Consider the following 26,371-nt stretch of genomic DNA (forward strand, 5'->3'; position numbering starts at 1 on the left):
ATAAAGATGTATGAACTCACCTCAGACCACAGATTAACTCTATTGTATGTTTCAATACCAAAGTGGGTGACACAGAACACTTTACCATATTTATCACATTTATCTGTTAGAAGACGCCATTAGAAGATTTTGTAAAATTCAATTCCGTCTAGTGAAGTCAGTATCATTGGCAAGGAGAGCATTTATTACTCATTCCTAATTGCCCTTGAGGTGGTGTTGGTAAGCTGTCAGCTTGAACCACTGTGGTCCATGTGCTGAAGATGCTCCCACAGTGCTGTTACATAGGAAATTCCAGAATTTTTTACGCAGTGATGATCAATGTGATGTACTTCGAATTTGGGTTTCATGGAACATGAAAGTGAACTTGAAGATTGTGGTGTTTGCATCTGTTTATTGCTTTTCTCCTTCTACACGACAAGCTGTTGCAGTGTATTTTGTAGATACAACCATAAAGTCATAATGGCACATATGGAGTCTATTCAGCCCACCAGTCCATGTTCACTCTGTCAGTCAACTGAATCAGTTCGATTTCCCTGTTGTATCGGGGTTTATTTCCCTCAAGTGCCCATCCAGTTTTCTGCAGAAATCATCAATTGTATCATTTCCACCATTCTTGCAGGAATGAATTCCAAGGCATTACCAGTTAATTTGTAAAAAAAGTGCTTCCTCCCATCACCTTGCATCTCTTACCCAAAACCTTGGATCTTTGCCATCAAGTACTTCGATAACTAATAGGAAACAGTTTTTCTTTGTCTACCTTCTCCAAGCCTATCATAAACTTGCCCAGCCCTATCAAATCACCTCTCAATTTTCTTTGTTCCAAGGTCACAAATTGTACCACAGACACAAAGAAGGAATGGAGTTAGGCTTAGAGTTGTCAAATCCCCATTTGATCAACAATTCCCTCGCCTATAAAACTATAATGCTGAGTCAATGATGACATATCAACACCTTCCACAGAGATAAAGCGGTAACTGTCCAAGGATGATAAGTCCAACTTCTCCATTTAATGTTGCAGCTAAAATCCCACAACAGTGGAATTATTCAGCTAGATCTCTTCTGTATCATCTCAAATGCCTTCAACCTGTCCTAAAGCATGGTGATCAGAACTGAATGCAAAGATCTATTTGTGGTTTGATCAGAGCTGCATGAAGGTTCAGCCTAGACTCACTTTTATTCAAAACCTCTGTTTATGAAGCCAAAACATATACTTTGCTAATGATTTTTCCAATATCTCCTACCTTCAAAGATTTTAGGTCAAGGTCCTACTGTACCTTCACACTCATTAGAACTGTGCCATTAAGTCTCAATTGCTACTCTCTATCCTTTCTGCCAAATTTGATAAATAATTTCCATATGACACTTGCCTTCCCATACTGTTTTGGTCAATTGATATCATTCTCACTGTCTATGTCATCTCCAAGTTTGTATAATCTTTTGTTTATATTCCAATATACAAGACATTTATGGATATCAAAAAGAATCCTAGCACCGAATCCAGGGGAACCACTGCACATCATATTCAACTCTGAAAAATCAATATTTAATGATATGCTGCTTTCTGTTCTCAAGCAACTTTTTCTTCAAGCTGCTGCACACTGCAGCCATGTTTCAATAATGGCAGAGAAATGATTTTTTAAGAAGGTGGATGCAGTGTCAACCAAATGCACTAGTCTGCCCAGAATGGTACGCACCATCTTAAGTGCTAGTGCAGCACTCTTTGAGAGAAGTGAAACATTCCTTCAAATCCAATGTAATTGTGCTTTGTCAATATGAGAAAGGTTCTGGGGAGTCAGGAGGTGAGATCTTACTTGATCGTTGTGGCATAAACTGGGTAAAATCAATGAGTACCAATGCTATGAAGGAGGAGTTCCTGGAATGTGTTCAAGATAGTTTTCTAGAGAAATCTGTTGAGGAGTCAACGAGGGCACAGGGCATTTTAGATTTAGTATTATGCAATAGGAAAAAGTTGATGAATAACCTTGTTGCAAAAGGACGTTTTGCAAGCAGTGGCCATAGTATGAGAAGAAATTGATAATTCTGAGTCTGTACTTAATGGAGTTTAGAAGGATGGCGGTGGGCCGGGGGTTTTGATTGAAACTTACAGCATACTGAGAGGACAGGATAGAGTGGGCGTGGAGAAAATGTTTCCATTAGTAGGAGAGATTAGGACCTGAGGGCACGACCTCAGAGTGAAGGGACAACTTTAGAACTGAAATGAGGAGGAATTTCTTCAGCCAGAGGGTGGTTAATCTGTGGACCTCATTGCCACAGAAAGCTGTAGAAGCCAAATCACTGAATGTATTTAAGACAGAGGTGGATAGGTTCTTGATTAGCAAGGGAATCAAGGTTATGGGGAGAAGGCAGGAGAATGGAATTGAGAAATATATCAGCCATGATCGAATGGTGAAGGTGGCTCGATAGGCCTAATTCTACAGTACTTCTATATTTTATAGTGTTATACAGGTATAGCTTGAGAATATAGTATTGAGGTAGATGGACAGCTATGATTCAGCATTACCCAGGAGGCTTGAGGGGCTTTGACCTGGCCTCGGAATGACAAAACTTATGTGGCTTGATCAGTTAAGTTTCATGTCAGCTGCAACTTCCCTAATGCTCGTAACATTGCTGTTGAACATTAAGGGGAACTGGTTTGATTTTATCTTTTTGAAGATGGTCAGTGCCTGATGCTCAAGTAGAAAGCAATATTTGTGCTACACATCAACCCAAGCCAGGATGTTGAACAGGTCTCAGATGCAAGCACTGACTGCTTCATTATTTGAATGCTATGTAATCATATGTGAAAGTCCCATTTCCAAAGTTATGATGAAGAATTAAGCAACTGGGTCTCAGACACTTTCCTGAGGGTCATCTGCAGTGATGTTCTAAGACTGAGATGATTGTCCTCCAACAATCACAACCACTGTCCTTTGCATTAGCTACAATTGCAAGCGGTGAAAAGGTTCTTTTCTTGAATTCTCATTGAAATAATGGATGATGATGCCAGGTCATGACCTGAAACTTTAACTTCAGTTCTCTCTTCACAGATCCTGCTGAGTATTTCCAGGGTTTTTTGTTTCTCTATTTCATTAGGTTTCCTTAGTTTAAGGATTGGTCAAATGTTGCATTGATATCAATGTCAGTCAATCTAACCTCACCTCTATAATCCTACTCTTTTAGTTTTTTAAAACAAAACCTGTTTGGACATTGTATGAAACACCTATGGGGCAGCTGGAACTTGAACATGGACCTTCTGACATGAAGATAGGCACCATATAGCCCTAATTCTACTCTCTTATCTATGTTTGGAACAAGACTGTAGTGAAACCTAGTGCCATTTGGTCCGATTACAATGCAAACTGCAAATTGCAAGCACCACCATTGATAACACCATCTACTCCAGTAGACTGATGTGATGGTAGTTGACCAGATTGGAATTATCTGACTTTTTTTTGTGGACAGGATGTAAATGTGGCAATCTTCCACTTTGTCAGGAATATGTTAGCTTGACTGAAACAACTAGTGACAGAGCATGGCTATTGCTTAAGGACAAGTCTTCAGCATTACAACCAGTACCTACATTTGGCCTTTCCTTGTTATTCAAATTTTAACTATTACAGCATACATACCCAATTAGGTTCCATCCATGGTCACAAGTAAACACTTATTGGGACTGCTATTCATGATTCCATTACTATTCTTTCATAACTATTAGTCCTTTCATCATTTCCCTTAGATCCTTACTATCCACTTTACCTCTTTTATCCCAAAATATTGGGAGAATCAATCTCAATTTCAAAGCCAGGATCATCATGCTAATTTTTACTGATGTAATGTGTGGCAAATTTGAGTCACAGAGTCATACAGCATGCAAACAGACCGTTCAGTCCTACCAGTCCACGCCAACCATAATCCCAAACAAAACTAACGCCATTTGCCTGTGCTTGGCCCATATCCCTTCAAACCCTTCTTATCCATGGATTTATCCAAAAGTCTTTTAAACATTGTAACTGTATCCGCATCCACCACTTCCTCTGGAAGTTCACTCAACACACAAATCATTCAAATGTTGCCTCTCTTGTCCTTTTTAAATCTTTCTCCTCTCACCTTTTTGGGAACCCTGTTATCTCACATCCCCACTCCAACTATTTCCTCTCCAGACAAGACAGATAGATCGAGATTGTTGGAAGTCTAGTCACCAGGATATGTTGCAACTGAATGAAAATTAAAGATGAGGTTCCAAGATTGCAACTTGCTAGTCATGTTTAATCATTTCCTAATCATTCAACGTTGTAGCTTTTGAACAGATTTAATGGGACTTTAAGAGAAATTTCTATAGGGATTCACTGTACGTTACACAGCTGCATCTAAATATATCGAAAACAAAAAATGCTGGAGATCACAGCAGGTCAGGCAGCATCCATGGACAGAGAGCAAGCTAATGTTTCGAGTCTGGATGACTCTTCATCAGAGCTGAAGCATCTAAATATAATTCTGTTAAGACAACTGCTTTAATCATCTAAAATATCAATGTTAAATTAGGTGCCCAAACACACCCCAGATATTGCATACACCACTCCACACTCTCAGGGTTTCATCGCGGAAGCAGTGATGCAGACATTGGAACACACAGTCCTTCCTATAATCCAACCGAAACTGTGGGTAAGATATGTAGATGATATATTTTAATAATCAAAGCACAAAAAATAGAAGAAACCCAAGAACTTGTCAACAACATCTTCGCAAACATAAATTTCATTAGAGAGGAAGAAAACGACAAACAGCTCCCGTTCTTAGATGTAACAGTAGACAGACTGACTAACGGTGAATTCCGGACCCGAGTATGCAGGAAGGCCACTCACATGGAACAAATCCTGAACTTCAATAGCAACCACCCCACCATACATAAACAAAGCTGCATCAAGACACTATTTAGAAGAGCCTCATCACATTGCAACACCCCAGAACTCCAGAGAATGGAAGAAGAACATCTACACAAAGTTTTCACCGACAACAGATACCCAAGAAGTTTTGTCGCAGATGTCTACAAAACAAACAACAAGTCAGAGGACACTGTACAACAGAAGAAACTAGCAACACTACCCTACATCAAAACTACATCAGAAATGACTACCAAACTCCCAAGGCCGCGTAAGATCATGATTGCACACAAACCTACAGCAACACTGCGCCAAAGACTAAAGGCCCCATACCGACAGTAAACAAGGCCAACATGATATACAGAATACCACGCAGCGAGTGCAATAAACATTACATTGGACAAACAGGGAGGAAACTGATGACCAGGATACACGAACACCAGCTGGCAGGAAAAAGACACAAGCAATATTCACTTGTCTCAGTACACACAGACAATGAGGGCCATCAGTTCACAAAGTAACCATACTGGGACAAGTGAACACCAGACATGCAAGGGAATTTCTGGAAGCCTGGTTCTCAACACAGGTCTCCATTAACAAACACATAGAAATAGACCCTGTATACAGACCGCTGCTAAAACAACAGAACCGGAAGAGACAAGACAATCACACCAGAGGAACATATAAATCCGGAAGGAAGCAGAACACCAACGCTTTGATTAGAGGTCGCACTGATGATGTTGCCTCGAAGGGTAATGAAACGTCTGCACACCACAGAACAACTGGCTTGGCGAGCTAACGAATAACTGCACCACTCCATACACTCCAAAGCTTGACAGAAAACCATTCAAAACAAACAAAAGTAATGAAAACCAGGTGGCAATAGGAAATTCTGAAGAATAACACATTTTTAAATAAGGCTTCCACTGTCTATGCCCCTGTAAAGTAAATTCCACCTTCAGGGCCAAGGAAAATTGGAACAGGAGTAGGCCATTCAGCCCCTTGAGCCTGTTCCACCATTCAGTGAGATCATGGTTGATCTCTGGCCTAACTCCATATACATGCCTTTGGCATGTATCCCTTAATACCTTTGCTTAACAAAAGTTTATCTATCTCAGATTTAAAATTAATAACTGATCTAGCATCAACTGCTGTTTGTGGAAGAGACTTCCACAAGTTTATCACACAGTGTGAGTAGAAGTGCTTCCTAACAAATCTGCTGAATGGTCTGGTCCTAATTGTTAGACTGTGCCAATTCATTCTTGAATCTCCAACCAGTGGAAATGGTTTAGATTTCATAGAATGGAAACACAGTGTGGAAACAGGCCCTTCAGCCCAACAAGTCCACACCGACCTTCCAAGCAACCCCCAAAACCCACCTAATCTACACATCCCTGAACACTACAGGCAATTTAGCATAGCCAATCCACTATGCTGCACATCTTTGGACTGTGGGAGGAAACTGCAGCACACGGAGGAAACCCATGCAGACACGGGGAGAACGCGCAAACTCCACACAGACGGTCGCCTGAGGGTAGAATTGAACCCAGGTCCCTAGCACTGTGAGGCAGCAGTGCTAACCACTGAGCCACTGGGCAGCCTGGTGGCTCAGTGGTTAGCACCACTGGTTATTAACCTTGTCTTTTCCAGTTAATAACTTGAAGACTTTGATCTGTGAAGAGAAAGCAGAGTTAACATTTTGAGTTCAGTGATCCTTCTTCAGTTCTGAAAAAGTCATATCAGACTCAAAATGTTAACACTCCTCTCTCTCCACAGTTGCTGCTCTCTCTCTCTCTCTCTCTCTCCACAGTTACTTCAGGGATTTCTGTTTCTGTTATAAGTATGAAGTGCTTGATTCACATGGTTATGCCAACAGCTCACTCTGTGTTACTTTCTCCAGAATTTCCCCAGTTCAGAAAGATCAATCATCAATACGCACTTATATGAATAATTTACTTGTTTACTTCTAACATCTACTTTTGTGCACTAAAAACAATAGCCCAAATTTTCCAACAGGGGAGAGTCTGACTTATGTCACTAAAGTATGCCAAGACCTCAAGGAAGTTCCAACATCTATGGTACCTATGCAGGAAGATTAAATTTCTGGAACTAAAACAAAGTTGCTGGAAAAGCTCAGCAGATCTGGCAGCATCTGTGAAGGAGAAAACAGAGTTAATGTTTCGGGTCCAGTGGTCCTTCACAGATGCTGCCAGACCTGCTGAGCTTTTCCAGCAACTTTGTTTTAATTCCTGATTTACAGCATCCGCAGCTCTTTCAGTTTTTATTTAAGATTAAATTTCTGATTGTTGGTTTTACTCTGCTCAGATTGATGCACACATCATACAAAAGTGGGTCAGATGACCAGAACCATGGAAACACAAGTCATTGGCCCTAAACTTATCTTGCTTTATACACGAATTTACTGAGAACTTTTCAAAACAGATGTAAAGACTGCTCAGGAGCATAACTCTCAGTAATTCAGCTAAAGCATCAAAGCACAAGGCCAGCAGCAGCACTCTTGATGATGCTGAACCCCCTAATGACATGGAAGTGGGTGAATTCTATAGCGGGCAGTGGGGGTGTGAGTGGAAGGGTGGGGCTGCGAGGTACGGCTTTGAGCTTTGCTGGGGGAAAGGTGAGGGGGGGTTAGTTAGCAAAATCAGTGGAGTGAAGCTCTGCAGTTTAATGTTGGCAGGTCCCTTTAAAACAGTGCAAGTCAATGGACTGAAAACAGGCCGTAAAGGTGTCTTCAGTTCACAATGAGCAAAAACGGTGCATCTTATCTGGAATTATGCTCAACATGTGACTGCCTAACTCTACTTAGCTTTGCTAGAGCAGGCAAAGAGAGTGCAAAGAATCTAACAAAAATGGGAAAGGGCCAGATTTAATCACATTCAGTGTCAGGTGCTCCCTCTGCAATGCAGGCTCCAGACGACGTGAGACATTCCTTTAGTCTAAAATGAAATCATCAAATGACGTTAGAATAAGAGAAAAAATGTTCCATTTTACTAGTTGCAGCTGAAATAAGAGACAAGACACACTCACATGTTGCCAGTCATCCAGAATAACTGGCTTATACCTCAGGAAGTACTTCAGGGGAATTGAATCTGGCTCCGGCCATGTTAATGGGTTCCTCCATTTAACTTCCAGTCTGCGAGGGGAGTCAGGAATTGTATTGACTTCAATTATCTCTGGAGGGTCTGGTTTCACTAGAAAGAGAAAACAAAATCAGCCCAATAAGATTTTTTTTCAAATTTAACACGTGATTCCACAATGTTTTTAAAAATGTTCAATTCAAAGTCAGCCCTGAGAGGTGAAGCAATTTTAAATCACATTCACAAATGACATAAAATGAAAATTTTCATTCTCATCAATTCCTAATTCTTTGTTCTTTTCATAGGTGGTATGACCCCTCTTCTCTGTTGTCATTTTTTCATTTCTACAAAACTCAAAATCTTACTCCACCACCACCACCTGGTTAAAAGGGATTATTTGGTTGATAGGGAAGCTTTTCCTGTTCTGATGTGTATTTGCAACAGCCTGTAGATTGGTTCCCAGGGGTTGCAAGGAGCTTGGACTGACAATCAGTGCCTTGAATATAGAGGGCCCACCGTGCATCAATATCATCAGCAGCTTACGATGGGAGCTCATCAACATGCTTGGATCAACAATTAACAGCAAGTTGGGTAATGAGTAAATGGACAATGAGTGCTGGCTTAGCCAGCAACACCCACATTTCATGAATAAATAAGCAAAAGGTTTAGCGATAATACCACTAGGTCATTGCCCTCCCTTTCAAGCTGACAAGCACAATATAAAAGATATCTTAAAGTGGATAACATCTCAGAGGTGCATCAAGGCCCATACATGCAGAATGTCATCAAGGTTGAAAATTAGAACAGGAGAGAGATTCTCTTTGGTGAGCAGGATAATCCTGCCTTAAAGCATAGTTTTAACACGAGCTAAAGAGGCCCAGACAGGTTTGATAAGCCCAGCATAGGTTTAAGGTGAGAGTGGAAGGATGTGAAAGGGACCTAAATGGCAACTTAGTCATGCAGAGGGTGGTATGTATATGGACTGAGCTGCCAGAGGAAGTGATGACGCAGGTATGATTACAACATTTAAAAGGTGTCTGGATGGGTATATGAATAGGAAGGGTTTAGAGGGATATGGGCCAAATGCTGGCAAATGGGACTAGATTTACATAAGGTATCTGGTCAGCATGGACGAGTTGGACCGAAAGGTCTGCTTCTGTGCTGTGTATCTCTATGACTATGACTCTATGATGATGCTTAAGTCAGCGTTGCATCAGATTTGCTCACATCTGAGTCTCCTGAACTTGTTAGAATAAAGATAGCAGACATATGGGAGAATGACCAAGATAGAAGGAAGGAAAGAGAAAACAGAGTTAACGTTTCGGATCCGGTGACCCTTCCTCAAGCCCAGCATAGGTTTAAGGTGACAGTGGAAGGGTGTAAAGGATGTGGAAGGATGTTCTGAGGTAGGGTCACCGGACCCGAAACGTTAACTCTGTTTTCTCTTCCACAGATGCTGCCAGACCAGCTGAGCTTTTCCAGCAACTTTGTTTTTGTTCCTGATTTACAGCATCCACAGTTCTTTTGGTTTTTATTTAGAAGGAAGGAAAGGTTTTGCCAGGGACAAGGAATCAAAGGAACAGATAAGTCACTGGCTGAATGGCTCCAGTACTATCATGATGAATAGAAGTTCCAACAAAGGTGAGGAAGCTGGAAATTTTAAAGTGCAGTTGTGAAAGATACTTTGGAACAGGTGATTTTAATTTTGGGGGTGGGTAGGTGGGTAGATGCATGCAGAAAGTAAAAGGATTAAGGAAAATATTTGTGACTAGGAAATGGTCAGAGATGTTTCTCAGTATTGAGAATAATCAAATACAAAGCTACAAGAAATGGCAAGGGGTTATCTGTCAACATGGGTAGGTAATTTTACATAGAAAGATGGGAAGATAAGCATGACATAGCCACTTCATTTTGGAAACGTTATGTTCTTCCTAGACAGAATAAAAATGGCCTCAAAAAATATCAGTCCCAATGGGGACCATAACACAGGAAAGTAAGTAAGAAAGATCACCTTCCAAATATGTCTTATTTCTGGTAAGTTAGAACAAAGAACAAAGAAAATTACAGAACAGGAACAGGCCCTTTGGCCCTCCAAGCCTGCGCCGATCCAGATCCTCTATCTAAACCTGTCGCCTATTTTCCAAGGATCTGTATCCCTCTGCTCCGTGCCCATTCATGTATCTGTCTAGATACATCTTAAATGACGCTATCGTGCCCGCCTCTACTACCTCCGCTGGCAACGCGTTCTAGGCACCCACCACCCTCTGCGTAAAGAACTTTCCACACATATCTCCCTTAAACATTTTCCCTTTCACCTTGAAAGCGTGACCCCTAGTAACTGAGTCCCCCACTCTGGGAAAAAGCTTCTTGCTATCCACCCTGTCTATACCTTTCATGATTTTGTAGACCTCAATCAGGTTCCCCCTCAACCTCCGTCTTTCTAATGTAAATAATCCTAATCTACTCAACCTCTCTTCATAGCTAGCACCCTCCATACCAGGCAACATCCTGGTGAACCTCCTCTGCACCCTCTCCAAAGCTCCACAGCCTTTTGATAATGTGGCGACCAGAACTGTACACAGTATTCCAAATGTGGTCGAACCAAAGTCCTATACAACTGCAACATGACCTGCCAACTCTTGTACTCAATACCCCGTCCGATGAATGAAAGCATGCTGTATGCCTTCTTGACCACTCTATCGACCTGCGTTGCCACCTTCAGGGTACAATGGACCTGAACACCCAGATCTCTCTGTGCATCAATTTTCCCCAGGGCTTTTCCATTTACTGTAGGTTGACTGATTACAGGGACTAATAGGGACACATACCAACTCTCATCCTTTTTGACTGTAAAGGGTAGAATTCCAGGCTAGCCTAGGAACTTAGCCTGAAATAGACAATAGATCTACACATGGCACATTGCACAGAATTTGCCCAGCAGTAAGGAAAAAGGTTTCAGCTGGAAACTGGTTCTGCTGACTTGAAATTCAATTCAATTGATGTGACATATGGCCCACATACCTGGCATTGCACCAGCACTGAACTGCATACACAATGTTACTCAACTGCATACTAGATAGAGTGTCTTTCTGGACTGGTCAAAGCATTCTTTTAGCAAAAAATACCATTCTGGTAACAACTGCATTGTAGCAGTATGAAATAGCTTGCCTAACCTGTTCTAAATGGATGTTAGTAAGGCTTTCGACAAGGTTCCTCATGGTAGGCTCATCCAGAAGGTTAAGATGCATGGGATCCATGGTGACTTGGCCATGTGGGTTCAGAATTGGCATGCCCACAGAAGGTTATGGGTAGTGCTGGCAGGATTCCTTTCAGGCTGGAGGTCTGTGACTACTGGTGTTCCACAGGGATCCATACTAAGACCTCTGCCGTTTGTGGTATATGTAAATGACTTGGATGAAAATGTAGATGGATGGGTTAGTAAGTTTGAAGATGATGCAAGAATGGGTACAGTTGTGGATAGTGTAGGATGTTCTCAAAGGATGCAGCGGGATATAGATCAGTTGCAGGTATGGCCAGACAAATGGCAGATGGAGTTTAATCTGGTAAATGTGAGGTGCTGCACTTTGGGAGATCAAATATTAAGGACAAGTGTACAGATAATGGCAGGAACTGAACAGCATTGTTGTGCAGAGGGATCTTGGGGTTCAAGTCCATAGCTCCCTGAAAGTGGCCACTCAAGTAGACAGGGTGGTAAAGAAAGCATATGACATGCTTGCCTTTATTGGTTGAGGAATTGAGAACAAGAGTCAGGATGTCATGTTGCAGCTTTGATTGGGCCACACCTAGAGTATTGTGTTCAATTCTGGTTGGCACATTACAGGAAGGATGTGGAGGCTTGGGAAAAGATGCAGAAGAGGTTTACCAGGATGCTGCCTGGATTGGAGGGTATGACCCATAAGGAAATGCTAGAAAAACGTGGGTTGTTTTCTCTGGAGGGGCGGAGGCTGAGGAGGGACTTGACAGAAATCTATAAAATTAAGAGATGCATAAATAGGGTTGACAGTCAGAATCTCTTTTGCCAGAGTTGAAATGTCTTAAACTAGGGGACATGCATTTAAGGTGAGAGGGGGCAAGTTCAAAGGTGTTGTGAGGGAAGTTTTTTTTTTACAGAGAGTGGTAGAGTGTGGAATGCACTGCCAGGGGTGGTGATGGAGGCAGATACAATAGAGGCATTTAAGAGACTTTTAGATAAGCACATGAATATGCAAGGACTGGAGGGATATGGACCAAGGGCAGGCAGAAGGAATGCACTTTAGAGTCATACAATCATAGAGTTGTACAGCATGGAAATAGACCCTTTGGTCTAATTTATCCATGTTGACCAAATACTCTAAATTAATCTGGACCCATTTGCCAGCATTTGGCCCATTTCCCTCTAAACCACTCCCATTCATGTACCCATCCAAATGCTTTTTAAATTTTGTAATTGTACTAGTCCCCACCACCTGCTCTGGCAGCTTATTCCATATGTGCACCAACCTCAACATGAACAAACTGTCCTTTAGGTTCTTTTTAAATCTTTTGCTTCTCCCCTCAAAGTTATGCCTTCTAGGACTTTTGAACTCCCCTACCCTTGTCTATTCACCCTATCCATTCCCCCTCATGATTTTAAAAGTCTCTATAAGGTCCCCGCTTAGCCTCCGATTCTCCATGGAAAATAGTCTCAGCCTATTCAGCCTATCCCGATAGCTCAAAACTTCCAGCCCTGACAACATCCTTGAAAGTCTTTTCTGAACCATTCAAGTTTTACAACATCTTTCCTAGAGCAGGGAGACCAGAATTAAATGCAGTATTCCAAAAGTGGTCTAACCAATGTCCTGTACAGCTGCAACATGACCTCCCAACTCCTATACTCAATGCACTGAGCAATAAAGGCAAGCATACCAAACACCTTCTTCACTATCCATCTAGTCGCAACTCCACCTTCAAGCAACTATGAACCTGCACTCCAAAGTCTCTTTGTTCTGCAACACCCCCCAGGACCTTACCATTAAGTGTATAAGTTCTGCCCTGATTTACCTTATCAAAATACAATAAAGTCACATTTATCTAAATTAAACTCCATCTGCTCCTTTGATGCTGCCTGACCTGCTGTGTTCCTCCAGCTCTACACTATATTGACTCTGACTCCAGCTTCTGCAGTTCTTGCTATCTCCTTTGTGTAAGTTCCATTCTGGTCGGCCCTTCATACCGGGGAGAGTGAAGACACTATTACTTCAACAGTCTGGCTTGGATTTGAGTCAGATTTCATAGAAGAAAAGGTACTATATTCATTCACGGATCTAAGCCTGTCAATTGAGTTGCCGTCTGAGTGGGGATCTTATCAATGATGGAAAATTTAACACGAGAAAATTCAAATTTCTGGGTTTCTTTGAAATTCTTCTCTGCCCACTTACATACCCATTAGTTTAATATCTAAGTGCATCTATATAAACACGCCAAGTACTGGGATGTCAATGTCCAGCCAGTGATATTCATCTAACATTACTTTAACTTAGAGTGATTGGGCATATATGTGGTCATGGGGCTGATTGGGCTGAATAGTCAGGTAGCATGCCATATGTTCTATCCAATTCTATGTGACAAAATCTGCACATTTGCCTGGCACTCTTTCTGCATTTTGTTCTCTTTCAAAAGAAAATCTTGGACTAACAGCGTATAGTTAATATTTGTTCAACCTGTTGGCCTCTTTCTGAAATATTGTTCAAAGTTTAAGATATATTCTGAAAATGTCATATTTAATTTTATTATTTTTATTAAATGTGTGTACAGGACCTCCTGTCAAGTGATGTCTGGAAGTGCATGATGGCATAAATGACGAGGGTCATGGATAAGATATAGTACGTGATATGTGGAATAGTCCATTAGGAGCTACAGTGGTAATATGAAACTAAAAACATTGTCAGTATTATATTTAGAATTTCAATATCTTGAATGCTATTGTCTTGTAAAAGCACCCTGAACTTTGCTAATGCTGTCGAGTTCTTGGGGCTATTAATGCCTTCTTTCAAAGGTAGAAACAGTCAGATGATGATCTTTTTTCAAGTAATTGACAGTGCTTCTTTAAAGGTTTTGAGACTTAATTTATTGAATTAAAAAAGGTTTGTGAAAAGCTAGCGGTATGGTAGCATAGTGGTTATGTTACAAGATTAGTAATTCAGACCACAACAAATATGGTTGACCTTTTACTGCCCTCTGAAATGGCTGAATAATACACTTAATTGTATCTAGCCTCTAAAAACGTCTTGTAAAATGAATGAAACTGGACAGATCATTGGGCATTGAAGATGATACTGGAAATGACAACAGCTCTGTTGCCCATTGAAAGTCCTCTTTGCTAAGGCCTGGGGTTTGTGCCACAAGTGGGAGGTATTCAAGCAACAGCCTTATATTGTCTGTAAGGTATAGATTCTATGGGAATGACTGTATCCTTGACACCTCCATCATCATCCCATCAACAACAGGATAGACCACCAGAGCTGTCAACACAGAGGTCTACAGTCAACAGGGAGTTACCCTGGGAGTCTTCAGCACTGATCTTGAACTCCACAAAGTCTCGAGACATCAAGTCAAACATGATGTCCAAATCTGGACAATATTCATAGACACTGCAGAAAATGCCAAAATACAAGTAAAATTTGTTGGGATATGGTTATCCTTTGATGTTCGTGGAGCCTGATCAATAACAGGAAAAATTAGGTGGATATGTGAACATGGGTTACATTCAGACCAAAGCAGAACAAAAATATGAATATATTGACACTTTTTTTCGGAACTTAATCAGAAATAAAGTATTTTGCCAGTTGGGTACATATCAGTCAGATAGTAAAGGTTTAGACATTCTAAATTGAATTGCTGGATGAAGTCCATAAGAAATATAATCTGTTATATGCCCATGAGGTCTGGTCAGACAAATTTCAGAAAAAAACAAGTGGTCATTCCAGGGATGAGCTTAACATGGATTCCAATAGATGGAAAAGCAGCTTGAATTGTTTTTTTAAAGTTCTTTTTACTGCATATTCATGAGAGTATAGATGAAACAACATAAAAATTGCAATATGATACTTTCAGAGAGAAATGTTTCTGAATAATCCAAAAATGCAGTGGATGTGGAAGAATTATGGTAACTAAGTGCCTCATGGCTTGATGGATGTTTCCAGTGTAGTTTTACTTTGGTAAGATCTCATTTATTGAAAATACACTGCAATATTCTAATCCCACAATGTCTCACTGGCAAAATAAAGAAAACCTTGCAGCATCTTCATGATGAGTGGCACTGTTTTCTTATGGGATGGTAGTGTGGAATTTGTGTCATTAAAAATGTGTTATTAATAAGAATACAGCAGATTTTTTAATTGGGAGTCAGGCTTGTGGGAATTATAAATGGAGTGTTATCGATATGCTAGGTATTTTGTTCCAAGTGCCAGAGAAAAAGCCCATTTCCAATAGCATGGCAAGGGGACAAGTAAAAACATGAACTTTGAAGTACAACAGTAGACCATAAACTGGATAAAAATTATTTGTTAATAATATTCCTGCAGAGTTTAAGATCAACACCAGAAAGTCTATGGGCCGGATCATACCTCAAAAGAAACGGAGCTCTGGAATATTTCAGTGTCCATACGGAATTAAAAAAGTCACTCACTGGCTTTTTGAATCCCCTCCCCCCCAGCCTTCTCCACACCCACACACACCCATACCCACACCCACATCTTAATTGGTTTGGAGTCAAGTTTGTCAGTTTGAGTACTTGAAGACCAAGGGCCTGTCTGAAGGTTTCCAGTTTTTAATAAGCAGTGGATTGTAATGAGAGGCAAGTAAGCGAAGGGATGCTTCAGGATGGAGATGCACTCTCTTCAACATTTTTAGAGGTTATATTAGAAATGGCTGGTAGCTAGACCACCACTGTGAGGCATAGGTAATAGAGTGAAGGAACCTTTCTGCAGGGCAACTGGAGGCTGTTCCTGCACTTAGGCAGGCAGGGTCACCTCCAGGCTGTAGGTAACAGTGAGTAACTGCTGGGGCCTACTCCAAGAACCTAAACTGACACCCAGCATGTCAACTTCTCAGCTCAAGTTCACATAGATTAATGCATCTGATAATGAATAAGTCCAAATATTCACTAAATCTGTAAGGAACCTGGTATACTAAACAATAAGTATGAATTCTCAAAGCCAGATGCCCAATTAAGCATTTAATTATGTTGATCATTAAAAGTTGAAAGACATGTTTCTATAATATGACACTGACAGCAAAGGTGTGAGACTTGGGAAAAGACAAAAAAACAGGATAAAAGAAGGATAATCTGATATAAATAATGGCTTATAGTACGAAAGGTAAAAATTGATACAAGGATATAAAAGGCCAATCTCTTCATTTTGCATTTTTTAGGTCACTCATGTGACATGGACATTGCTGGCTGGCCAGCATTTAGTTCCAGTTCCTAGTTGCCCTTGAGAAGGTGGTGATGAGCTGTCTTCTTGAACTGTCTCGGTCCACGTGGTGTAGATGACCCAAAATGCCCTGAGGGAGAGAATTCCAGGATTTTGACCCAGGTGACAGTGAAGGAACGGCAATATATTTCCAAGTCAGGATCGTGAATGGCTTGGAGGGGACTTTGGAAGTGATGGTGTTCCCATGTATCTGCTGCCCTTGTCCTTCGAGGTGGAAGTGGTCATGGGTTTGGAAGGTGCTGTCTAAGGATCTTTGGTAAATTTGTGCAGTGCATCTTCTACATAGTGAACGCTGCTGGTACTGAGCATTGATGGTGGAGGGAGTGAATATTTGTGAATGTAGTGCCAATCAAGCATGCTGGTTTGCCCTGGACAATATCAAAGTTCTTGAGTATTGTTGGAACTGTACTCATCCAGGCAAGTGGGGAGTATTCCATCACACTCCTGACTTGTACCTTGTAGATGATGGTGGATAGGCTTTCAACAGTCAGGAGGTGAGTTACTCGCCACAGCATTCCTAGCCTCTGACCTGCTTTAGTAGCCATGGATTAATGTAGTCAGTTCAGTTGAATTTCTGGTCAATGGTAACCCCAAGAATGTTGATAATGGGAGATTCAGTGATGGTACCACCATTGAATGTCAAGGGGCAGAGGTTGGATTGTCTCTTATTGGAGATGGTCATTGTGTTGCATTTGTTGGCACAAATGTTACATTGCACTTGGTAGCCCAAGCCTGGATATTGTCCAGCTCATTCTGCATTTGAACACAGACTACTTCAGTATCTGAGGAGTCATTAAATCATTGTGCAATCATCAGCGAACATCCCCACTTCTGACTTTATGATGGAGGGAAGGTCATTGAATGAAGCAGCTGAAGATGGTTGGGCCTAGGACACTACCCTGACGAACTCCTACAGAGATGTCGTGGAGCTGAGAAGACTGACTTCCAACAAACACAATCATTTTCCTATGCTCCAGGTAGGACTCTAACCACTGGACAGTTTGCCTCCTGATACCCATTGATTCCAGTTTTGCTAGGGCTCCTTGATGCCACACTCGGTCGAATGTGGCCTCAATGTCAAGGGCTATCACTCTCACTTCACCTAATTCTGAAGTCAATGATCAGTTCTTCAGTTTTGCTGACATTGAGAGACAGATTGTTTTCAGTGCACCAGGCTCTCTATCTCCCCTCTGTATTTTGACTTGTCATTGTTAAATATCTGTCCCACTATGGCGGTGTCATCAGCGAACTTGTATATGGCATTTGTTCAGAATTTGGCAACACAGTAGTAGGTGTACAGGCAGTACAGTAGGAGGCTGAGGACACATCTTTGGGGGGGGGGCTCCAGTGTTGAGTGTTATTCTGGAGGAGGTGCAGTTACCTATACTCATTGATTGCAGTCTGTGGGTCAGAAAGCTGAGGATCCAGTTGCAGAGGGCAGAGCCAAGACCAAGGTCACGCAGTTTTGGGATCAGTCTGAAGGGGATAATGGTGTTGAAGGCAGAGCTGTAGTCAACGAACAAGAGTCTGACATAGAGGTAGCAAGAACTGCAGATTCTGGAGTCAGAGATAACACAGTGTGGAGCTGGAGGAATGCAACAGGCTTCAGAGGAGCAGGAAAGCTGATGTTTTAGGTTTGTACCCTTTTTCAGATATGGAGAGGGGAAGGGATCTGGGAAATAAATAGAGAGGAGGGGTGGGGCTGGGGAAGGTTGGTGGGATGGTGATAGGTGAGTACAGGTAGGGAGTGGTGAGGATTGGTTTGTGGGATGGGTGGGGCAGATAGGTGGGAGAGAAGATGCACAGGCTGTGTCAGGTCAAGGAGGCGGGGATGAGAGAGAGAGTTGGTCATGGGATGAGGCTGGGGATGGGGAGATTTTAAAACTGGTGAATTCCATGTTTAGGCCATTGGGCTATAGGCTCCCAAAGCAGAATATGAGGTGTTGCTCCTCCAGTTGCGGGTGATGTCATTGTGACACTGGAGGAGGCCCAGGATGGCTATGTCACCCAGGGAGTGGTGATTGGGGAGGGGGGGGGAGTTGAAATGGTTAGCAACCGGAAGGTGTTGTCGTTTGTCACGTACAGAGTACAGATGCTGTACAAAACGGTCTCCGCGTCTACGCTTGGTGTCACCGAAATAAGGAGGCCACATCGCGAGCAGCGGATACAATAGACCAAGTTGACACATGTGCTGGTGAACCCCCATCTCATATGAAAGGTTTGTTTTGGGCCTTGAATGGAGGTGAGGGGGCAGGTATAGACATAGGTGTCTTTGTTGACCAGATGTTCCAGGGATGAGTGCAGGGCTAGGGATATGGCATCCTCTGTGGACCTGTTACGCCGATGGGCAAATTTTAGGGGATTGAGGCAGGTTGGGAGACTGGAGTTGATGTGGGCCATAACCAGCCTCTCGAAGCACTTCATGATTATTGAAGTCAGAGCTATTGGGCGGTAGTTATTAAGGCACACTGCATGTGTTTTCTTGGGTACGGGGATGATGGTGGTCTTCTTGAAGCAGGTGGGGACTTCAGCCTGTAGGAGGGAGAGGTTGAAAATGTCGGTGAATACCTCCGCCAGCTGGTCCGCACAGGATCTGAGTGTTTGGCCGGGGACACCGTCACTTTCCTCGGGTTGACTCCCAGGAAGACTGATCTGATTTCTGAAGCGGTGACAGAGGGAGCTGGTGTGTCTGGGGCTGTTGGGACAGGTGTTGCCATGCCGGTGGTATTCAGCTCAAACCGAGCATAAAAAGCAGTGAGCATGTCAGGGAGGGATGTGTCATTGTCCAGGATCTTACACTGTTTCATTTTATATCCCCTAATGTCATTTAGGCCTTGCCTAGACAGCGGGAGTCTGTTTGGTAGGTCTGGGCCTCTGACTTGGGGTGGCTTGGCCTCACTGATGGCTTTGCGGAGGTCATATCTGGATTTCCTGTATAGGTCCGGATCACTCAACTTGAATGCTGCATGACTGGCCTTCAGTAGGAAGTGGATTTCCATCAAAGGTTTATGGTTGGGGAACATTCGGATTAACTTCTTTGGTACACAGTCCTCCACGCATTTGCTGATGAAGTCGGTGACGGTGGTGGCATACTCGTCAAGGTTTTCGACTGAACACTTGAACACGGTCCAGTCCACCGAGTCCAAGCGGTCCCGGAGATGGTCTTCCACTGCCTTGGACCAGCACTGTACTTTATTTTGTGGAGGATTCTCCCATTTTAGCTGCTGCTTGTAAGCTGGGAGGAGGAACACAGCGCTGTTGTCAGATTTTCCAAAGTGTGGGCAGGGGATTGAGCCTTTGATGGTTGTGTAGCAGTAGTCCAGAATGTTCAGTCCTCTGGTGGGACAGGAGATATGTTCGTGGTATTTTGGCATCACCTGCTTGAGGTTGGCTTGGTTGAGGTCGCCGGCCACAATGAATAGGACCTTGGGGAATTTTGTCAGTTAGATGTCAGCGTTGCACTATAACAACTTCGCAAGGGGAGAGGCATGTTCTGTAGCACATGCCTTCAGCACTATTTCTGGAATGTTGTTAGGGCCCACAGCATTTGCACTATCCAATACCTCCAACTGTTTCTTGATATCACATAGAGTGAATCAATTGTATACTTTTATATTTGTAACAATCGATATGTTTCTAGTGAAGACAGGGGTAAGATAATACCATGTACTGTTGTCAAACATATTTAAATTGTAAACAGAACAAATATTCAGAGAATTCAATGCATTGAGAAGGGTAAAAATTTAGGCAAGAACAAAAGCTTGCTGTATGCTATTAGAAACCGGGGTCCCTTGAAACATTAATTTTTCAAGTAGTTTCGTGTTTCTTCTACTAAAATGCATTACCTTACATTTCTCTGAATTAAGATACATCTGCCAGGTGTCCGCCCTTTTGGCAACTTGTAAATGTCCCTCTGATGTCGCTCAGTATCATCCTCACAATTCACTTTTCTCCCCAGCTTAGTATCTGCAAATTTAGAGAATTTTCCCTCAATACACCTCTCCAAATCATTTATTTATATCAGAAAAAACACCGATCCCTGGGGAACACTATTTTCAACTCGTCTCCAGTCTGAGAAAGGCCCATCTCTACCTAGCCTCTGTTTCCCAGCATTTAGCCAACTTCTAATCCTCACTGCCATAGACCAATCAATCCCAAATATTTCTAATTTGCTCGCCAACCTGCCATGAGGCACCATATCAAATGCTTTCTGAAAGTCCAAAAATACAACATCTACAGCACTACCTTCATTCACTACCTGTGTCACCATGTCAAATAACTCAATTAAATTTGTCAACCATGACCTGCCCTTAACAAAGCCATGTTGACTGTCAAGTATTAGCTTATTTTTCGCTAAGTGTATGTCTACCTTATCCTGTATTATGGCCTCCATCAGTTTTCCCACTATTTATGGCAAGCTGACAGGTCTGTTGTTTACTGGATAATCATTTGCCCCCCTTTCTTAAACAAACTTGTCACATTTACAATCTTCCAGTTCCCCAGGACTAATCCTGTGTTTAGAGAGGCTTAGAAAATTTCTGTTAACGGCTCCGCAATTTACTCCCTTACCTCGCTATGCAATCTCGGATGTATCCCAAACTGGCTTGGTGACTTTTCTACCTGGAGTGCTGCCAGCCTTTTTAGCACCTCTTCTTTATCACTATACTGCTCAGCTGCTCAACATCCACACTTTCAACAAGGCCACTGTCACCGTTTTCTGACTTGGTAAAGACAGAAACCAAGTAAACATTTTGTAACTCATTCACTTCGTTTGCTTCAGTGAGCAGCCTACCCTGCTTGTTGCTCATGAGCTCCACCCTATCTTTCATTAAATGTTTACCATTAATAGGGTTGAAGAACATTTTACTGTTTATTTTCTAATGCAGCCTGCCATCTTTTCCTTGTCCTTCCTCTTGGCCTTCCTTATTCCAGCTTTAACCTCTTTCCTGCATTTGAGATACTCTCTGATTTCTATTGCTATTGTTTTTCTGTTGTGCATCATACGCCCCCTTTTCTTCCTTACCGCCTCATTAATATCCAGGGTAATCTTGCTTTCTGATGGGTATGTACCTAGCTTGCACCCTATTCATCTCTCCTTTAAGATTCTCTCAATTTTCAACATTTTATCCACCAAAATGTTTTCAAATCAACCTGTTCTGGTTCAACTTTTAGACCCCTAAAATCTGCTCTTTAATCACTAACTGATTTTTTTTTCCTTTTCCAACTTAATATTAAACCTTATTATGTCATAATTGCTATTTCCTAAATGCTCTACAACTCTGACATTCTCCACTTGGCCTGCTTCATTTCCTAGGACCAGATCCAGCATAGCCCTTTTCCTGGTAGGGCTGGAAATATACTGTTCCAGAAAGTTCTCCTGCATACACTGTGGGAATTTCTCTCTTTTCGTGCCCCACATTCTACCTTTCTTCTTACCATTGAAATCTCAAGCTAACACAACTCTGCTTGTCCTGCAGATTTCCACAATCTGCCTACAAATGCTTTTTCCTACTAAATTCTCCATTATTTGGAGGTTTATAATAAATGCCAACGTACCACTCCCTTCCTACTTCTCACCATCAACCATATAGATTCTAAGTCAGTAAATGTAACTTATTCAAGGGCAGTGATACTGTCTTTTGCCAAGACTGTTACACCTCCTTCCTTTTCACCACCCTATTTCTACTAAAAGCCTTATAAGCTGGAATGTCAAGTACCCAGTCTTGTTCTGGCTTTAGCCACATTTCTGTCAATGCTACTATGCATCCAGTTCCCCAATTTTGTTCACAATACTCTGTCATTTACGTATGTACAATTTAACCCTGCACTTATCTCTTTCTTGCCTATTGGGAGAGGTACTTGAAATTGCAATTTAAAAATGAAATCTTTAAAGAGCCAGGACAAAATGTCAGTATTTTAATTACTGATCAAAGCTGAAAGGCTACAGAAATTTTGTCCAGAGGCAATGTTTAACTTTTAACTTTGTTCTTTCTTTCTACCTTGTTCTTCAGATTCTGTACTTAGGTACGTGTACCCAAGATGTTGCCTTGTGTGACAACATTATACACTTTTCACTGTACCCCTGTACTTTTGTACTTGAGTACAGATGACAATAAAATCAAAATTAAAGGGGGTATCACACAGAAGCAGCAGACAAGCTTCAGTGGATGTGTGAGGATAGTGCAAAATGTGTGAGTGTGGCGTACAAATCCAACAGGCCTCCTGGTAGAAGTAGCTGCAAACAGCAGCAGCAATGTCTTAAATTAATCAAGGATTGATTAAGGTAACTGCACCCCTTAATCGATGAATATCTCTTAATTCTGCTTATGCTTGTGCACAACGTACCAGTTAAATACACAATCTGCTTAACAGAGTGAAACACACAGATCTACAGAGTAAACCCCATCCTAAGGAGCCAAATCACTGAATTCCAATAGAAATGTGCCACCAATGTTGCACATTTTTAGATACCCTCTTCGGTTTTTCCAAGTGCTTATGCTTTTCTCGGTCCACCAACATAAGAGCATTCATATCCTTTCAGACACAGGTATGCATAATGAATAAATGCAAGGGAGCCAAGGAGTGGAAGGACTGTCTCTCTAGCATTGAGTTATCAACAGTGGGTTGCATTTGGAGTCGGTGTTCTTTTAATTCTTGTAATTCAAATTTACTTACCTGTTACTCGGGGTATTGAGATTAAATTAAGAACTTACAACACTACAACTGTCAGCTCCTATGATAGCAGCATTCCTCCCCAAAGATATTTCTGTCTTGTCATTTGTTCAGTTCAAATTGTGGAGAACAGCTTATTGTGTGCCAGTTACTCTTCTTTACATTGCTCTTTACAATGGCATCATGATCCTGATGACAGACTCTGAAACTACATTTCTGTGGGTGGGTGACACTACAATCAGAAGTGAGTCAGCTTTATTGTTGTAAACACAGATAGCACATGGACACTATTTTCTATGATCCATAACAAACTAGCACCAATGTAAAATTGCCTTAACATCGACATTAAAATCACACTTAGCATTTTCAGTTGTCAACCATCACCTATAGTATTCTCATTAAATGAGGTGGATGAAGAGTTGGATCCCAGTGCATTCCTTGCTGTCACAGTCACAGTGTATTTGCTTGTAGAAAACATTTCCAGAAATCTGATGTTGCACCTATTTTTATGGTTCGGATCCATAATCGTCTCAATTTCCTTCTCCCCATGCCTGCAAAAAAAAAATTGTTACGCTGTCAGAAAATAAATATACAATGTAAGCTACTATCATTTTCCAATGGAAGAAATTTCAAATAATTTCACTTTATTGAGGGCTGAAATCTAGCTGTGCAATTGTTTGGATGCATTATAACATGTTTGTTAACATAGTACAGCAGACTTATCACAAACAAAGTCTATTCTACAAATATTTGAAGAGGTAATGAAAATGCAAATCTTTGAGGCCCTGTAAGTACACTGCTTAGTGTTGTACTAAAGCTGTTGGTTTAATAATATCCTAGATCCAAGCAGGGGAAACTAGAGAAGTTGAAGTGATGCATCAGGCAAACTAGCCTAGATTATGTATTCAAATCCAGGAGGTGCAACTTTCGACCAAGTAGCAGTCCTGTCTCTGGGATCAGTGATGCACCCCAACCAAACCTGTGCAGAACCAGGGAGGATGATCTCGGAGAGACTTGCTCTCCTCAGGGATACAATCGCCCAAGTGCAGGACCCATGGGTGGACACCTGCTCATCAGCCTGGATCAGAAGGCCTTTGACAGGATGTCGCACTTGTACATATGGGACGTGGGTTTTCAGAGGGAATCTGTAATTGGATCCAACTGCTGTACACCAACATTGTTAGTGCAATCTCAGTCAATGGGTGTGAATCAGAAAGCCTCCTGATCAGTTCTCGAGTAAGGCAAGTCTGCCCATTTCATTCTGCCTTGTTTGTGTGTTGTGTAGAGCCTTTGGCTGAGACCATCAGGAAGGATGTGAGCCTGAGAGGGGTGAAAATTCCAGGCAGCAGAGGCCAGCAGGTCAAAGCCTCCGTGTACATGGATAACGTCACTGTTTTCTGTTCAGATCTGCTGTCAGCGTGCAGACTTATGAGCGTCTGTGACCAGTTCGAACTAGCCTTGGGAGAGGAGGGTAGGGACTGTCACATAGCTCCTGCTGGAATGTGCCTTTGCAAACAAAATCTGGAGAGAAATGCAGTAGTTTTTTTCAAGATTCGTCCTGAGCAGCTCTGTGATGAAGGACTCTGTGATGTACAGTCTGTTCCCCGCGACACACACCGAAACAAACATCAACTCCACCTGGAGGACCACGAACTCTTTGTTCTGCCTGAAACTTGTTGATCTTTCAGAACAAGGAATTGACCTTGATCAAGTGTTGCAGATTGGCACATTCCAAGGGCCAGGACTATGTGCTGAGGGACACACTAAAGCCTGGGGCAGCTGCAGCCAAGACACAGTGGGGAAAGACCACCATCTAAGACTTTTCTGCCAAAGTACAATGGGGGTCTGTTTAGTTACCAGACCCTCCCAGTGCCTCACATGCATGTAAATACAGTCTTGTATAAGTCAGAAATGACTTGAGTTTGTTTGTTCTACATGCAAAAATGTATAGAATTGAACTGCTCTAGTGACTATGTATATATATATAAAGAGTTTTATGAATAAAGCATATTTTTGAAATAAAAGAAGTCAAATGAACCAAACTGATAATAGATTAATTTTCCAGCACTTTAGATTTCAACTCATTCTCCTTCATTGTTTCTAAGCATGCATAAGAAGGGCTGTGACAGAAGGGAGCTTGCTTACAATTCAAATAATAAGCAAACCAATGTCAGTATTTTTAAACCTATGCTTTTTTTTTAAAATTCATGGCAGTTGTTGAATTAAGTGAGCATCTTATCTTTTACATGTGACTGAAAACTTTATTATACCTATGAACCTCATTACAAGTAACAGCTAAATTTCCTTTGCAAAAATCTGTTTAGATTTTCATTGCTCTGCAATAGTACAAAGATGCAAACAGACTTTGCCAGTTGGGCAACGTGTAGAGGCAGAGGGGTCAATGGCAATGCAAATGGAGATTTACTTGGGGCTGTCTTCCTTGCCTAAGCAATTCCTGTAATGCTGTATTGCAGTTTCTGTGGAGATAATCTTGACGAATTTCATGCACAGTTACAAAGAACCACATATTGGAGTTGGAAGTGTATCAAAGATTTTGCAAAGGAGTGAAAGCTTTTGTATTATCTCTTTGCCTCACTTATCTATTATTTCCAATGAAAGCAAGCTGCAATTAATAGGCTAAATCAAGGTCAAATTATTCTTATTCTCTACCAAAGAATGTCACAGAATATTATTTCCTGGAAATGCAATATAGAAACAACGATTTTTTGCTTAACTCATTAGCAAACAATACCAAACATTACACTATAAGGTGACAGCTTGGTTAGGAGGGAAGACTTGTTTAAGGATTGGTCCTCATTCAACTAATACCTAAATATAATAAGAATTCTACCTTAGGTGATGTGCAAATTGATAAGATTTACAGCAAAACATGTAACTGGTTGCTGTGAAAGAAGGCTGTTGTCTGCATCAATTTGTTGCTCGGCATGTGGGAGGACAATAAGACTAATGACTGTACATCTCCTTGGAAAAGCCTTGGCACAAGGGCCTGGAATAAATAATAAGTATAGTGAGAACCAGGTATGTTGTATTGGACTCTGACATCTAGAATATTACAGCAGTTGGTACATTGCAAGCTGCTCTGCCTTTGTTGCTATGAGGCATAAAGCCAGTTGTCTATTACATAGACAACAAGGTGCAGGGCTGGATGAACACAGCAGGCCAAGCAGCATCATAGGAGCAGAGAGGCTGACGGGATGAAGGGTCTAGGCCCGAAACGTCAGCCTCTCTG

At 41.7% G+C, this 26,371-nt stretch overlaps 1 protein-coding gene across 3 annotated transcripts in view; it reads right to left on the reverse strand.

Annotated features, from left to right (window-relative positions):
- cntfr (ciliary neurotrophic factor receptor) overlaps nt 1–26,371 on the reverse strand; it is a 386,945-nt gene that overhangs the window by 55,157 nt on the left and 305,417 nt on the right. For all 3 annotated transcript variants that reach the window (XM_048599588.1, XM_048599589.1, XM_020527146.2), the window contains exons 6-7: nt 23,506–23,672; nt 7,926–8,089 (exon numbers count right to left, since the gene is read on the reverse strand). In XM_048599588.1, the coding sequence (XP_048455545.1) occupies nt 7,926–8,089; nt 23,506–23,672 (331 nt within the window). The remainder of the gene's footprint in view (nt 1–7,925; nt 8,090–23,505; nt 23,673–26,371) is intronic.

This window comes from Rhincodon typus, chromosome 1, assembly GCF_021869965.1.
Source record: "Rhincodon typus isolate 14 chromosome 1, sRhiTyp1.1, whole genome shotgun sequence".
NCBI lineage: Eukaryota > Metazoa > Chordata > Chondrichthyes > Orectolobiformes > Rhincodontidae > Rhincodon > Rhincodon typus.